This window comes from Pelodiscus sinensis, chromosome 17, assembly GCF_049634645.1.
Source record: "Pelodiscus sinensis isolate JC-2024 chromosome 17, ASM4963464v1, whole genome shotgun sequence".
Classification (NCBI taxonomy): Eukaryota; Metazoa; Chordata; order Testudines; family Trionychidae; genus Pelodiscus; species Pelodiscus sinensis.
In genome coordinates this window covers 1,709,954-1,724,196 of record NC_134727.1, presented here as the reverse complement: position 1 = coordinate 1,724,196, position 14,243 = coordinate 1,709,954, and the positions used below count along the sequence as shown (strand labels likewise).

Here is a 14,243-nt window from a genome sequence, read left to right as displayed (position 1 = left end):
GATAGTTAAGTGCAAAGCAGAATGGAAAGACTCAGACAGGAATCTCATTCAATGGGTGACTGGGCGAAAAAATGGCAGATAATTCAATGTTGGTAAGTGCAAGTAATGCACATTGGAGAACATAATTTCAGCTGTACCTACATAACCATGGACTCTAAAGTAGCTGTTAGGAAAGAGATCATGGAGTCATTCTGTATAGTTTTCCCGAAAACATCCACTCATTACGTAGCAGCTGTCTAGAAAGCAAACAGAATGTGTGGAACCATTAGGAAAGGGATAGATAATATGACAGAAAACACGATAGTGACACTAAATAAATCAATGGCACACCCACACCTTGAATATCGCATGCAGTTCTGGTGCTCAGCTCAAGAAGGGTATTTCAGAGATAAAAAGAGTGCAGCAAAAATGCTTAGTGACATGGAACAGCTTCCATCTGAAGAGAGATTAAAAAGAGGAGACTGTTCAGCATGAAAAAGAGAAGCCGGGGGAGAACATGGTAGAGGTCTGTAAAGTTGTGGGTGGTGGGAAGAAGTCAACAAAGAAGTATTTTTACTCCTTCCTAACACAAGAACCAGCGGCCACCTAATGACATTAAAAGGCAGCAGATTTAAACAAACAGAAGGAAGTCCCACTTCGCACAAAGCACAGTCAAGCCGTGGAATTTGTTGCCCGTGGATGCTGTGAAGACCAAACTGTAACAGGCTTCCTGAAAGAACTGGATCAATTGAGGGAGATTGGTCCATCCTAGCCAAGATATGTAAGCATGCAAACCCAGGCTCTCTCTGTTCCAAGCTTCCAACTGGCAGAAGCCGGATGTAGATGGGTCAATAATACATCGTAAATTGCATTTATGCTGCCATAGCTTAAAGTAGCACGATATGCCAGTGTGTAGAACTGTGTGTGTGTGTATATATATGTGCTCATTTTTATGAATGGAGTATTACATGAATTTCACAGTCATTGACCTTGATTGTATGTATATCATCATTCATATGAGCAGAGGCCCAGCTACAGCCAAGTGCTACCTACTGGAGAACCTTCCGCTTTAGATACCTACTGGGAGTTAGTTAAACTCCGCAGCTATCTCGTTCCGGGTGGCAACAGGACCAAATCTGGTACAATAGATACAGTCAAACAGCCATTGTATCATAGACTGGACCTAGAACCTAGGTTTTTGCAATTAGGCTAATTACAAGGCTTGACAATAGAGTGGGGGCGAAGGCAGGAGACCGTCACCCACAAGGCCCGATTGAAACCAGCCAAAACTGAACTTTAATTTGAAGCGAGACCCCTCAATCCCATCGCTAGGCAATGAAAGTTAGGCGCCCAACTCCCCTCTCGCAACTCTGCCTTCCATTTCTAAGGGCTTATCAGTCGCTCGGCCCTGGGCTCTCCCTACCCGGCGAGATGGTGGCGGTTGAACAGCGTGAGGATGAGACTAAGGGGCGAAGCCTTACGGTGATGGAGTCAGGCCAATTTAACCACCGAACCGGACCCGCTTTGCCCGGAAGTTTGGCTGTTCGGAACGAGGAAGACAAGGTGTTTGAGTTCAGTCTACAGAGCGCACAACGCCTCACACACTCGCCTTTCAACTCCAACCCAGGAAGGCACGAAAGGAACTCCCCGGAAGGACCCGAGGTCACAGGCAATTACTAGGGAAGGAACGATTAGCTGTGAGGCTGCCTTGAAACGGGACAATCAGCCACATGGTGTCGCTCTTCCCCCACGAAAGGCTTGTGAGGGGAAAACTCTAGAGGCTGCGGCTTGAGCTCCATACGCAGCCGGGCGGGCGGCCGGGAGGGCGCGTTTACATCGCGGCGTTGGAATTAAACTATCCGGTTCCAGCGGGTTACACATTTATGGGAATTGCTGCATATTCGAAGAAATCGGCGTCCGCCATGGCCGGTCCGCGGCGAGAGGCGCTGGGCGCGGGGCAGCTGCTGCGCTGGGTTCTGCTCCAGGCGGCCTGGGCGGCGGGCGGCGGCCAGCTCCATTATTCCGTGCCGGAGGAAGCCGAGCCCGGCACGCTCGTGGGCCGCCTGGCCCAGGACGTGGGTCTGGAGGTGGCGGAGCTGGTGTCTCGGCGGTTGCGGGCGGTGGCCAAGGGCGGCAGAGACTGTTTCGAGGTAAATGCGCAGAGCGGCGCGTTGCTGGTGAAGTCGCGGCTGGACCGGGAAGAGCTGTGCGGGCCGAGCCCCCGGTGCGCCCTGGACCTGGAGGTGCTAGTGGACAAACCGCTGCGGCTGTTCCCCGTGGAGGTGGAGATACGGGACATCAACGACAACGCCCCGGCGTTCGCGGTGAATGAAGATAATTTAATTATTGCGGAGTCGAGACTGCCGGGCTCGCGGTTCCCGCTAGAGGGCGCGTCTGACGCAGATATTGGCACAAACTCGCTGCTCAGCTACACACTGAGCCCCAATGAACATTTCAGCCTAGACTTGCAGAAGAATAATGAGCAAAGAAAATCTTTAGCCCTTGTATTAACGAAACCGCTGGACAGGGAGGAAACCCCCGAGCACCGTTTACTGCTCACGGCCACCGACGGGGGCAAACCGGAGCTGACGGGCACAGCGCAGCTGGTGATCTCGGTGCTGGACGTCAATGACAACGCGCCGGTGTTTAACCAGCCCGTCTATGAAGTGCGTTTGTTAGAAAACGCGGCCAATGGGACATTAGTGATCAAACTGAACGCCACGGATTTAGATGAGGGAATCAATCAGCACGTTTCCTATTCATTTAATAACCGCGCTTCTACCAAAATAAAGGACAGTTTTAGCCTCGATGCTAACACCGGTGAAGTGAGAGTGAAAGGAAACATGGATTTTGAAACACAGAACCTATATGAAATTCAAATCGAGGCTACGGATAAAGGACAACCCCCTTTGTCCGGACACTGCAAAGTGCTGGTGGAAGTGCTGGACGTGAACGACCACGCCCCCGAGCTGGCGGTGACTTCCCTGTCGCTGCCGGTGCCGGAGGACGCCCCCCCGGGGACAGTGGTGGCTCTTCTGAGCGTCTCGGACCGGGACTCGGGAGACAACGGCAAAGTCAGCTGCTCCATCGGGCCGGGCCTGCCCTTCCGCCTCGTGTCCACCTTTAAGAATTACCACTCGCTGGTGGTGGCGGAGGCGCTGGATCGGGAGCGCGTGGCTGAATACGAGGTCGTGGTGCGGGCCAGGGACCAAGGGGCCCCGCCTCTGTGGGCCAGCAGGCGGCTGGTGGTGCCGCTGTCGGACGTGAACGACAACGCGCCCGCGTTCCCGCAGGCCGTGTACACGGTGTTCGTGCGGGAGAACAACCCGGCCGGGGCCCCTGTGCTGAGCGTGTCGGCCTGGGACCCGGACTTGGGGGCGAACGGGCGGGTGAGCTACTGGGCGGTGGAGAGGCGCGTGGGCGAGCGGCCCCTGTCCAGCTACATCTCGGTGCACTCGGAGAGCGGGCAGGTGTCCGCCCTGCAGCCCCTGGACTACGAGGAGCTGCAGGTGCTGCAGTTCGAGGTGAGCGCGAGGGACGCGGGGCTGCCGGCCTTGTGCGGGAACGTGAGCGTGCAGCTCTTCGTGCTGGATGCCAATGACAACGCGCCCGTGGTGTCCCCGCCTGGGTCCGGGCGCGGCGCGCTGGGGCCCGAGCTGGTGCCGCTGTCGGCCGGCGCCGGGCACGTGGTGGGCAAGGTGCGAGCGGTGGACGCGGATTCCGGCTACAACGCCTGGCTGCGCTACGAGCTGCAGGAGCCGCGGGCGGCGGGGCCTTTCCGCGTGGGTGTGTACAGCGGGGAGATCAGCACGGCGCGGGCCTTGGAGGAGGCGGACGGCCCCAGCCGGAGCCTGGTGATCGTGGTGCGGGACCACGGGGAGCCGGCGCTGTCCGCGACCGCCACCGTGAGCCTGTCGCTGTCGGAGCGTGCCCAGGCGGTGGCCTGGGAGTCGGGGCCGCCGCGTGCGGGGAGCGCAGGGCCGGCGGGCGCCATGAACGTGTCTCTGATGATCGCCATTTGCTCGGTGTCCGGGCTGTTCGTGCTGGTGATTGTCCTGTACGTCGGGCTGCGCTGCCCGGGGGCCCCGGAAGTGACGTGCGGGCCCGGGAAAGGCCCGGGGGCGAGCGCGAGCGAAGCGGGGAGTTGGTCCTATTCGCAGCGCCAGAGCCGGCTGGTGTGTGTCGGGGAAGGCACCGTCCGGAGCGACCTGATGGTTTTCAGCCCCGTCTGCCCGAGCTCCGCGGAGAACGGGGAGGCAGGGAAGGGGCAGGGACTGACGCCAAATGCATCTGGCCAGGTGAGTTTCATCGGTTTGATTTCTGGTGTTGTGCCTTTCAAGAGATGTGAATTCGTTAATGTGTTTTGAGACAATTCATATGAAGATGCTACACTCAGTTGCGTTGCTTTACAAACCCCTTTCTCGCTGCTTTAGGTAGAGGAGGGCAGTTTCAGATTCTTTATTATTAATGGGAGTGATTATTATTTGAAGAGGTAGTAATAATACTTGGAGTACATTTTAGCAGTTGTCCTTCCCACCTCCGAAGGTGACCAGTTAGAGATAGTTCTGAGGAAGTCTCAGGGATCTCTGTAATGGGCAATTAATCTGGCCTATACATGGACCTTCTGGCACCTACGTGTTAGTTCATGTCATAAAACTTTCCGGTTTTGTAGCTCACAGTGCAGTTTTTTTTCTTTCTAAACTAACTGTAATTTTAAATTTTCTAGATACACTTTTGATCTTTAATTGTTTCTCAGGAAATTCTTGTTTTTTTCTGTATCGAGAAGCATTGAGTTCCACAGGTCGAGAATGTGTACTGTAAATATGTTTTAATCGCTTTTAACATGTTATACTAGTTACTGATAGCCACAATTGATAGGAAACTAAGATGTTGACACAATTACTGAAAAAATATGATGAGTTGTAGGTTTTGGGTAAGGTAAAATTTAATGACTCTCAATTAAAAGGGATTTTTTTCTTTTAAATCAACAGAAAACAAACACTTTTGGCAGGATCTTTCTACAGTCACTTACTGCAACTCTGGTTAAAAGAGTTTGTTAAATGAAAAAGTATCCTAAATCTTTTCCCTTCACTTTCAGTTTCAGAATTGCTGTTCTTTTATTAAGAAAACTCCTGTTTGTGAATAATTTCTGAAAATGATGTTGTGACAAACTTGGATTCTTTTGCAATATTTTAATGAAGCCTATGCATGCCTAAATTTCCTGCTGTACTTAGCATTTATCCAGTGGATGCAAAAGGGTTTTGGAACAGAGTACAATATATGAGATGTCTGTCTTCCTGCAGTCTTAGTTGGGTTAAATGAATGGATCCTTAAAAAATTGGTTGAAACTGACTCATGCCAACAAAGGGTTCAGAAAGACTAGGAAATCGGGACCAAGCAGAAAGTCAGGACTCAGGCATGTAGGAAAGATACACATGAGCAGACAGCCAGGAATTCATCTAGTTCAGTGGTCTCCAACCTTTTTACACCCAAGATCACTTTTTAAATGACAGACCAAGCCAAGATCTACCGCCCTGCCCCTTCCTTGAAGCCCCGCCCCCTCTATTCTCCTCTTTTCCATCACTTGCTATCCCCAATCCTTATACTGCTACTTTAAAAAAAAATTCCCACAATTCCTCGCAGCTACTCACCTGTGCTGTTGCTCGGTGAGTAGCTGCTCCTCAAATGAGGAAATCTAATGTAAATGTACTGCGGAGGAGTGCAGTTCAGAGAGGGCTCAAGAGCTACTCTTAGAGCCTCCGAGATCTACTGGTAGATCGCAATCTACTGGTTGGTGACCACGGATCTAGTTGTTCTGACAACTTCCTGTGTCTCTTTGTGGTTTAGGTAGCTAGAGTATCCCATCCAAGTAAGGTGGATATCTCCCGAAGCTTTGTGGGTAGGAACCTTTGCAATCTAGAGCTTCATTGGCTCCTTTTCTACTGAGTGAGGTGAGCTGGCAGTTGGTAGCCTTTGTGTGAGGACTGTGTAAGGAAACCTGGGCCCAAATTCAATAACTTTGACTGATCACATCGATTTCTAAGACCATGTTAAATAAAGCATAATGTCTTATAATAACACTTTGTGATATATCCTATTATAAAAGCAAATTATAGAGGAAGCATTGGGTATGCCTGGTGCATTCTTCTTCCTATGTTTATAACATTGGTCAGGGACCACTCTGTAGATCAGAAATATAGGGCTGAAAGATAAGGCTGGATATAAATATTGTTGTGCATTGAAGTAAGAAAAGCCACACAACCCGGTCAAAAGCCTTCTGAGCATTAGAGAGAATGTAAGCATTGCTTGACATTTTGCTGTCCAGTGGTTATCAGAAAAGCTGCTTCCCTTCAAACATACATACGTATATAGGTATATTTATTTGTATATTGATTTTTCCATTCTAATAGTATGTATCAAACTGTTCTGCAGTGGCCTCACTTTAGTTATTAGAAAACAGGGCACCAAATGTAAACTGAATTCTGTACTTATATTTATCTGACTGGCTATCACGTGTAAACTCCTCAGGCACTATAACAACCTTGATTTGGAGTCACAAAGAGCCTAATCTGTCTTTCCACCCAGGGAAACTTACATTTGGGATACGTTGTTCCTCACACCAAAGATTCTTAGGTTACTTCCAGTCCCAAGGAATCACTCACTGACTGCAGGTCAATTGCATCTTAGATTTCATATAAAAACATTATTTGTAGGCAATCATATAATAAACTATGTAAAGATGTATTATGAAAAGGAAATAAGAGCATTGTTTTCAAGGTTAAAACAGGTAATCACATATACAGACAAATGAGTTCCAAGTTTAAATTTCAAACAAATAATAGAAGCTTCTGTAATGAGCAAATTCTGTAGGTCCTTTAGGGATAACCTGGGCTAAGCACTGAGGATCTTTTCTTCATCCTTAAATCTCTAAGTCAAAGCGGCATAAAGATACAGTTCCTTTTTGTTAGTTTTTTAAAATCTCTTCTCTTCTTCTGCTTGAAGTGCAAACTTAGCAGATGGGAGGCATTCACTTTCATCTTTTCTCTTCATTGGTGGGAAAAGGAGGAGAGGGAAGGATGGCAAGCCAGGGTAGAGTACAACAATTAACACCATGTTTTCTTCTCTGATGTTGAATGATAGTTCAGCTGGTTTCCAAGGGCTTTTTTTCCCCCCTCAAGTGGGAAATCTGTAACCTTCTAATAGAAACTACTCCTTCACTCCAGTTAATGCTTTTTCATGTCTTGTGGCTTATAGTTATCGAGGCTTACAATGCAAATGCTCAAATATTATCTTACAGTATGGGTTAGTGAGGTTTAAAGTGGGATTAATTCATACAGGAAGGTACAAGTATTAAATTAAGTCTAAACAAGAAGCACATTATTATAATCCTAATATCTAGTGTAAGAATGCTAACATACAGGTGAGTTTGATTGATTCCAGGTACGTGTTTGTCAGTATTCAGGCAATGCAGAGGTACCTTGGCATAAATCACAGTATAGACAGAGCTATTATGTCAGTGACATTCATCAAGAAGGTGGGAGTTATGATTATTAGATACTGATTTCTCTTTTGTAGGTAGCAAGACCAGCTGTAGCATTTATTAGTTTGATTTTTATTTCATTAATGTTCAGTGGTAGGTATAACCCAGTTAACAGAATTGGGGCTTCTGTTATCACTCGCAATTGTTTAGGGACAATGTCCCAAAAGTGACTTACTGGTAGGCTCTCCCACCTCCTTCATGCATTTTAGTGTATCTTGATATAGACATTTTAAACCCCACCTGTTCCCCCTTGTCTTATTTCTTTCTTCTCTTTCCTTTGATCATACATGTATGTTCAATTTCACCAATGGTAGTTCATTATATTGCTTATTTTAATTCTGCACTTGGGGTTATTGATTTATTTAAAGGATAAATTTGCCTATTTACAAAGTTTGTAATGATCCTTCTATATCTGTGACCTGGCTTCTTAGAATCCTGGAGATTTTCCTTTCGTCAAGTCAATATGTCCAGGGACTTTGTGTCATCTCCTGATTTTTGAAATAAGGAAACATTGGAAATTACCCAATGAGGAAGACAATGTGTGCTAAGCTCTGGGCAAACAAATCATTAATGACAGACCTTGTCACAGAGAGCTTGCAATACAAAATGGAGTTTCCAGTCTGAAAGGTTAAGTCCTCTAAGAGTTAATAATAATAACCCTTTGCAATTTCATAAACAGGATTAAATACATACTTTTACATTTGCTGTGTGTACTGACTTAGCATATATGGGTTAGACTCCATTCTTCTGGCAAGGTGAAGGTTCTGTTCCCTCTCCTAAAAATGTAAACAAGTTTCCTTCAATAGTTTTTGGCTGGTGGATTTTCTGGGTCTTTTTAGATCATTGGCAGCACTTGTAGCCTTTATAGAGATTTAATTCAAAAGGGAGGCCGTAGGAGCAAGTTATTGCCTCTCTCCATTTCTGGTAAATGCATTAAACGTGGGTAGAGTTTCTGGCTCTGTCTTCTATGTCATCTGTTTGATACACACTTTCAAATAATTATCCTGGCTCTGGGTGAGCCTTGTTCTCATTGTGCAGCTTTTCTGGATTTGAACTTTCAAAACAATAAAGTCAAGTGAGCTCCCATTAGCATCTCCTGGTAGGACTTTGTGCCCTGTCCTGGATTTCAGAACAACTGAATGAGCACCAACTAGATCCAAAAGTTTCATATTTCCAGTATGCAACACATTAAGAATAGTAATGAGTATGTAGCGGAGGCCTGGGTGAGGAGTTGTAACCGGTGGACTCTGAATGGAGAAGATCTGATCTGCCAGGCCATCATGGTTTTTCCTGCTGGTTTTACACTCAGGCGAGCTCTGGAGGCCCTTTGGTTCACTTTCGATGGGCACTGCTGGTGGAGTGTAGCTCTAGAGGTGTAGTGATCGGTCACAATATAGGGTCACCTGATCTCTACCTGATAATTGCTGTTTAAACACAGAAAGAGACTCCATAAAATGTCTATTATGTGTAAGCCTGTAATGGTAAGAGAATATTTATTGTGAAATGAATCAGTTTACAAAATAAAATGAGCAGACAGTAAGGGAAAAGGGGGGAAACTCTTTGTGTTGTCACTTTTACTTCACTAACAATTATTGTCACAATGCCTGACTTGCATATAACTGTAGTTAGCAGGCCTACCATAGCTCACTGTGTCTGGGTGGTGCCATTCTGTAGTAGGGATAAACCTGTAAAGAGACTCACCAATGTGCTTTCTGAAAGAAGGTGGAAAGTTTCCAAATGAAGGTTCTCTCTTTTCTGAACTCCGCCGAGAATGATGCATTACTTTATCTTTCATGGAATACCTTCCCATCTGTCACTTTCCACATTCACAGAAATATAATACCCATGTCATTCTCTAGCAGCTGGTACTGTGACTTCTTTTCAAAAGACAAAACAAGGATGAGAGATCATGAATTTAAATTCTAACTTGGCTGGCACTAGCTCAATGAGACTACAAGAACCTCAACCTGAGGACTGCAAAAATATTAGATCGCACATTCTACAGCCTTCAGAATTGCCATTGCTCCAGACTTACAATGTTTATTTTGTCATTTGATGCGAAGTTCCGATGACAGGACAACTTAGAACAGTAGCTCATAGTGCTTGACAGCAATAATTAAGAACATTTGAACAAAAGAGCCCTTATCCCAAAAGGGTAAAAAGGAAAAAAGACCGAGGAGTTATTGTGAGAGCCCTAAAACCAAAGCATAACAGTGTCTCCGGAGAGAGGAAAGCTCCTACAGATTCAATAGAAGGACCATAAATAGCTAGTAGCCGACTTTGTATTTCCGTCGCTAGGTGTCGCTGTTGACTGAAAATAGGTTTCCCTGCGAAAGGAAAAACCCAGCTCCTCCTCCCGTCCCACATTTACATCGGAGGAAATCAGGACCCACCCGCACTGCCTGACGCAGGGCTCCAAATACAAAGACTTGGCAGCAGGGTCGGTTCCGCGCATTGATTTTCGGCCAAAACCTGGGATTTTATTGGTCAGCTGGCTCAGTTCGGATCGCATCTGCCATGGCCCTTCTGCGGCGAGAGGCGCTGGGCGCGGGGCAGCTGCTGCGCTGCGTTCTGCTCCAGGCGGCCTGGGCGGCGAGCGGCGGCCAGCTCCATTATTCCGTGCCGGAGGAAGCCGAGCCCGGCACGCTCGTGGGCCGCCTGGCCCAGGACGTGGGTCTGGAGGTGGCGGAGCTGGTGTCTCGGCGGTTGCGGGCGGTGGCCAAGGGCGGCAGAGACTGTTTCGAGGTAAATGCGCAGAGCGGCGCGTTGCTGGTGAAGTCGCGGCTGGACCGGGAAGAGCTGTGCGGGCCGAGCCCCCGGTGCGCCCTGGACCTGGAGGTGCTAGTGGACAAACCGCTGCGGCTGTTCCCCGTGGAGGTGGAGATACGGGACATCAATGACAACGCCCCGGCGTTCGCGGTGAGCGAGTTAAGGCTGTTCATATCAGAATCCAGACTGCCGGGCTCGCGGTTCCCGCTAGAGGGCGCGTCTGACGCAGATATTGGCACAAACTCGCTGCTCACCTACACACTGAGCCCCAGTGACTATTTCAGCCTCGACTTGCAAAAGAAAAACGAGAAAACCAAATCTGTTGAGCTCGTGTTAAGGAAGCCTCTTGATAGGGAAGAAACCCCTGAGCACCGTTTACTGCTCACGGCCACCGACGGGGGCAAACCGGAGCTGACGGGCACAGCGCAGCTGGTGATCTCGGTGCTGGACGTCAATGACAACGCGCCGGTGTTTTCTCAAGGGGTGTACGAGGTCAGTTTACTGGAAAACACAACACTTGGGACGCTAGTCATCAAACTCAACGCCTCCGATTTGGATGAGGGGATTAATAAAGATATTGCATATTCCTTTAGTGCTCTTGCTGGTCCCGAAATTACAGACGTGTTCAGTATCGATTCTCATACCGGGGAAATTAGAATCAAAAGAGAATTGGATTTTGAAGATACTAATTTATATGAAATTCAAATCGAAGCCATTGACAAAGGAACCCCACCTATGGTCGGACACTGCAAAGTGCTGGTGGAAGTGCTGGACGTGAACGACCACGCCCCCGAGCTGGCGGTGACTTCCCTGTCGCTGCCGGTGCCGGAGGACGCCCCCCCGGGGACAGTGGTGGCTCTCCTGAGCGTCTCGGACCGGGACTCGGGAGACAACGGCAAAGTCAGCTGCTCCATCGGGCCGGGCCTGCCCTTCCGCCTCGTGTCCACCTTTAAGAATTACCACTCGCTGGTGGTGGCGGAGGCGCTGGATCGGGAGCGCGTGGCTGAATACGAGGTCGTGGTGCGGGCCAGGGACCAAGGGGCCCCGCCTCTGTGGGCCAGCAGGCGGCTGGTGGTGCCGCTGTCGGACGTGAACGACAACGCGCCCGCGTTCCCGCAGGCCGTGTACACGGTGTTCGTGCGGGAGAACAACCCGGCCGGGGCCCCTGTGCTGAGCGTGTCGGCCTGGGACCCGGACTTGGGGGCGAACGGGCGGGTGAGCTACTGGGCGGTGGAGAGGCGCGTGGGCGAGCGGCCCCTGTCCAGCTACATCTCGGTGCACTCGGAGAGCGGGCAGGTGTCCGCCCTGCAGCCCCTGGACTACGAGGAGCTGCAGGTGCTGCAGTTCGAGGTGAGCGCGAGGGACGCGGGGCTGCCGGCCTTGTGCGGGAACGTGAGCGTGCAGCTCTTCGTGCTGGATGCCAATGACAACGCGCCCGTGGTGTCCCCGCCTGGGTCCGGGCGCGGCGCGCTGGGGCCCGAGCTGGTGCCGCTGTCGGCCGGCGCCGGGCACGTGGTGGGCAAGGTGCGAGCGGTGGACGCGGATTCCGGCTACAACGCCTGGCTGCGCTACGAGCTGCAGGAGCCGCGGGCGGCGGGGCCTTTCCGCGTGGGTGTGTACAGCGGGGAGATCAGCACGGCGCGGGCCTTGGAGGAGGCGGACGGCCCCAGCCGGAGCCTGGTGATCGTGGTGCGGGACCACGGGGAGCCGGCGCTGTCCGCGACCGCCACCGTGAGCCTGTCGCTGTCGGAGCGTGCCCAGGCGGTGGCCTGGGAGTCGGGGCCGCCGCGTGCGGGGAGCGCAGGGCCGGCGGGCGCCATGAACGTGTCTCTGATGATCGCCATTTGCTCGGTGTCCGGGCTGTTCGTGCTGGTGATTGTCCTGTACGTCGGGCTGCGCTGCCCGGGGGCCCCGGAAGTGACGTGCGGGCCCGGGAAAGGCCCGGGGGCGAGCGCGAGCGAAACGGGGAGTTGGTCCTATTCGCAGCGCCAGAGCCGGCTGGTGTGTGTCGGGGAAGGCACCGTCCGGAGCGACCTGATGGTTTTCAGCCCCGTCTGCCCGAGCTCCGCGGAGAACGGGGAGGCAGGGAAGGGGCAGGGACTGACGCCAAATGCATCTGGCCAGGTGAGTTTCATCGGTTTGATTTCTGGTGTTGTGCCTTTCAAGAGATGTGAATTCGTTAATGTGTTTTGAGACAATTAGTATGAAGAAGTTACATTCAGTTGTGTTCCGTTATAGGCCACTTTCCCGCTGCTTTAGATAGAGGAGGGTAGGTTCTGTATTATTAATGGGATTGAAGATTATTTGAAGAGTATGAAATACTAATAAAACTTGGCGTGCACTAGAGTAGTTGTCCTTTCCTCCTCCGCCACCGGTGACCAGTACGAGATAGTTCTGAGGAAGGATCAGGGATTTCCATAATGGGCAATTGCTGGAAATCCTGGCCTGGAAGTGTGGCCCGTGGCAGCTACGTGTTAGTTCATGTCATGAAAGTGTCGGTGTTTATAGCTCTTAGTGGAGTTTCGGTCTTTCTAAACTAACTGAAATTTTTAATTTTCTAGATACACCTTGATATTTTATTGTTTCCTCGAGAAATTCTTGGTCTTTTGCGTGTCTAGAGGCATTGAGTTCCACAGCTCGATAGTATACTGTGTAAATAAGGTTTTTTTTAGTCACTTTTAAATTGGTATACTAGTTACTGTTAATCTCAATTGATAGGAAACTGAGATGTTGACACAGATACTGAAAAAATATGATGAGCGGTAGAGATTTGTGATTGATGATTGTATCTTTGAAGAAGCAGTAAGAATTATAACAGCGATTATTGTTATGAAGTTATCTTCCACTGTATAATATAAGCAACAGCGTAATTTTTAATTTCTGCATAGAGGTCAAATTGTGGAACAGGTTTAGAGTGCCAAACAACTTCATCAGAGAAATGTTAAGGGAAGAAATAGCTTTCAATGACAGTTTCTTGTTCGTAAAACAATAAGTTGTCCTGTGGCACTGTAGAGACCAACAAATAAATATATAGTATCTCGAGCTTTTGTGGGCAACACCCACTTTTTAGATAAGATTATTTTGTGTTTCTTGTCTTGTTTGGAAGTGGGAGTAGATGATGTAACCAGACCAAATGTGAGCCATACACTGGCTGACTTTCACACAACTATTGACCTTTAAAATATTGTGATGTAGGAGTCAATGATTATTTTGGAGGTGTCATTTATTTCAGAAAGATTAACTATTGTGTCGTTGTATTTGAAGGAATTCAAATGCTTTCAGAGATTAGGATTATGCTCTGAATTGTGCAGGAGTCATTTCCCTTGGTAATTGGTACAAAATGGTCACAGTAATGGTCCTGATCTTCTTTCTAAAATCAATTGAGTCATAAAGTGAAAGAAAATGGAATGTGAAAGAAATATTTATTTGAATATTAATTTGCAGAGGAGGTTGCAAGTGGTAGTAATATGAAGATTATGAAGCTGCAATTAAGTATAGAGTGTCATTTAGAAACTTTATGGGATTTTGGTGCTCAGAAAAGAGAAAGGAAAATGTTAGGAAAGATAGCTGTGATTTTATCAATGAAAGGAAAAATGTACCTTTTTTCTTATTCCTTCTTTCCAGGGTAGATATTAAAAACACATTTTTGTTAAGAGAACATTCATATTTAATCTTATATAGATGCTATTGGTAAACATTTATTTTAAAAGTACCACTAAGGCATTGAGGTCAAGATGAGAACACTGCTAGATTTTGGGTGAGGTAAAATTTAATGCCCCTAAAGTAAAAGGGATTTTTTCTTTTAAATTCTCAGAAAACAAACACTTTTGGAAGGGTCTGTGTAACAGGTTCCACCCTTCGTGTGAACGCCCCTTGGTGGCTGGGGGAGGGGTCTCACAGTATTTATTTGCCTGTCTGCGGGCAAGGCAATGTCCAGTCAGTGGATGTAGATCAA

The 14,243-nt window shown here is 48.6% G+C and overlaps 2 protein-coding genes across 2 annotated transcripts; both read left to right on the top strand.

Moving 5' to 3' along the window:
- Positions 1 to 1,773: 1,773 nt before the first annotated feature.
- On the top strand, positions 1,774 to 4,346 carry LOC102448216 (protocadherin alpha-8-like). The gene has a single exon (XM_006135113.3). It carries the CDS (start codon positions 1,863 to 1,865, stop codon positions 4,344 to 4,346), a length of 2,484 nt encoding a protein of 827 aa, XP_006135175.2. The 5' UTR covers positions 1,774 to 1,862.
- Positions 4,347 to 9,573: 5,227 nt separating this feature from the next.
- LOC102447967 (protocadherin alpha-8-like) lies at positions 9,574 to 12,481 on the top strand. Its single transcript, XM_006135112.4, has one exon. The coding sequence runs from the start codon at positions 10,037 to 10,039 to the stop codon at positions 12,479 to 12,481; it is 2,445 nt and encodes an 814-aa protein (XP_006135174.2). The 5' UTR covers positions 9,574 to 10,036.
- The last annotated feature ends 1,762 nt before the right edge of the window (positions 12,482 to 14,243 follow it).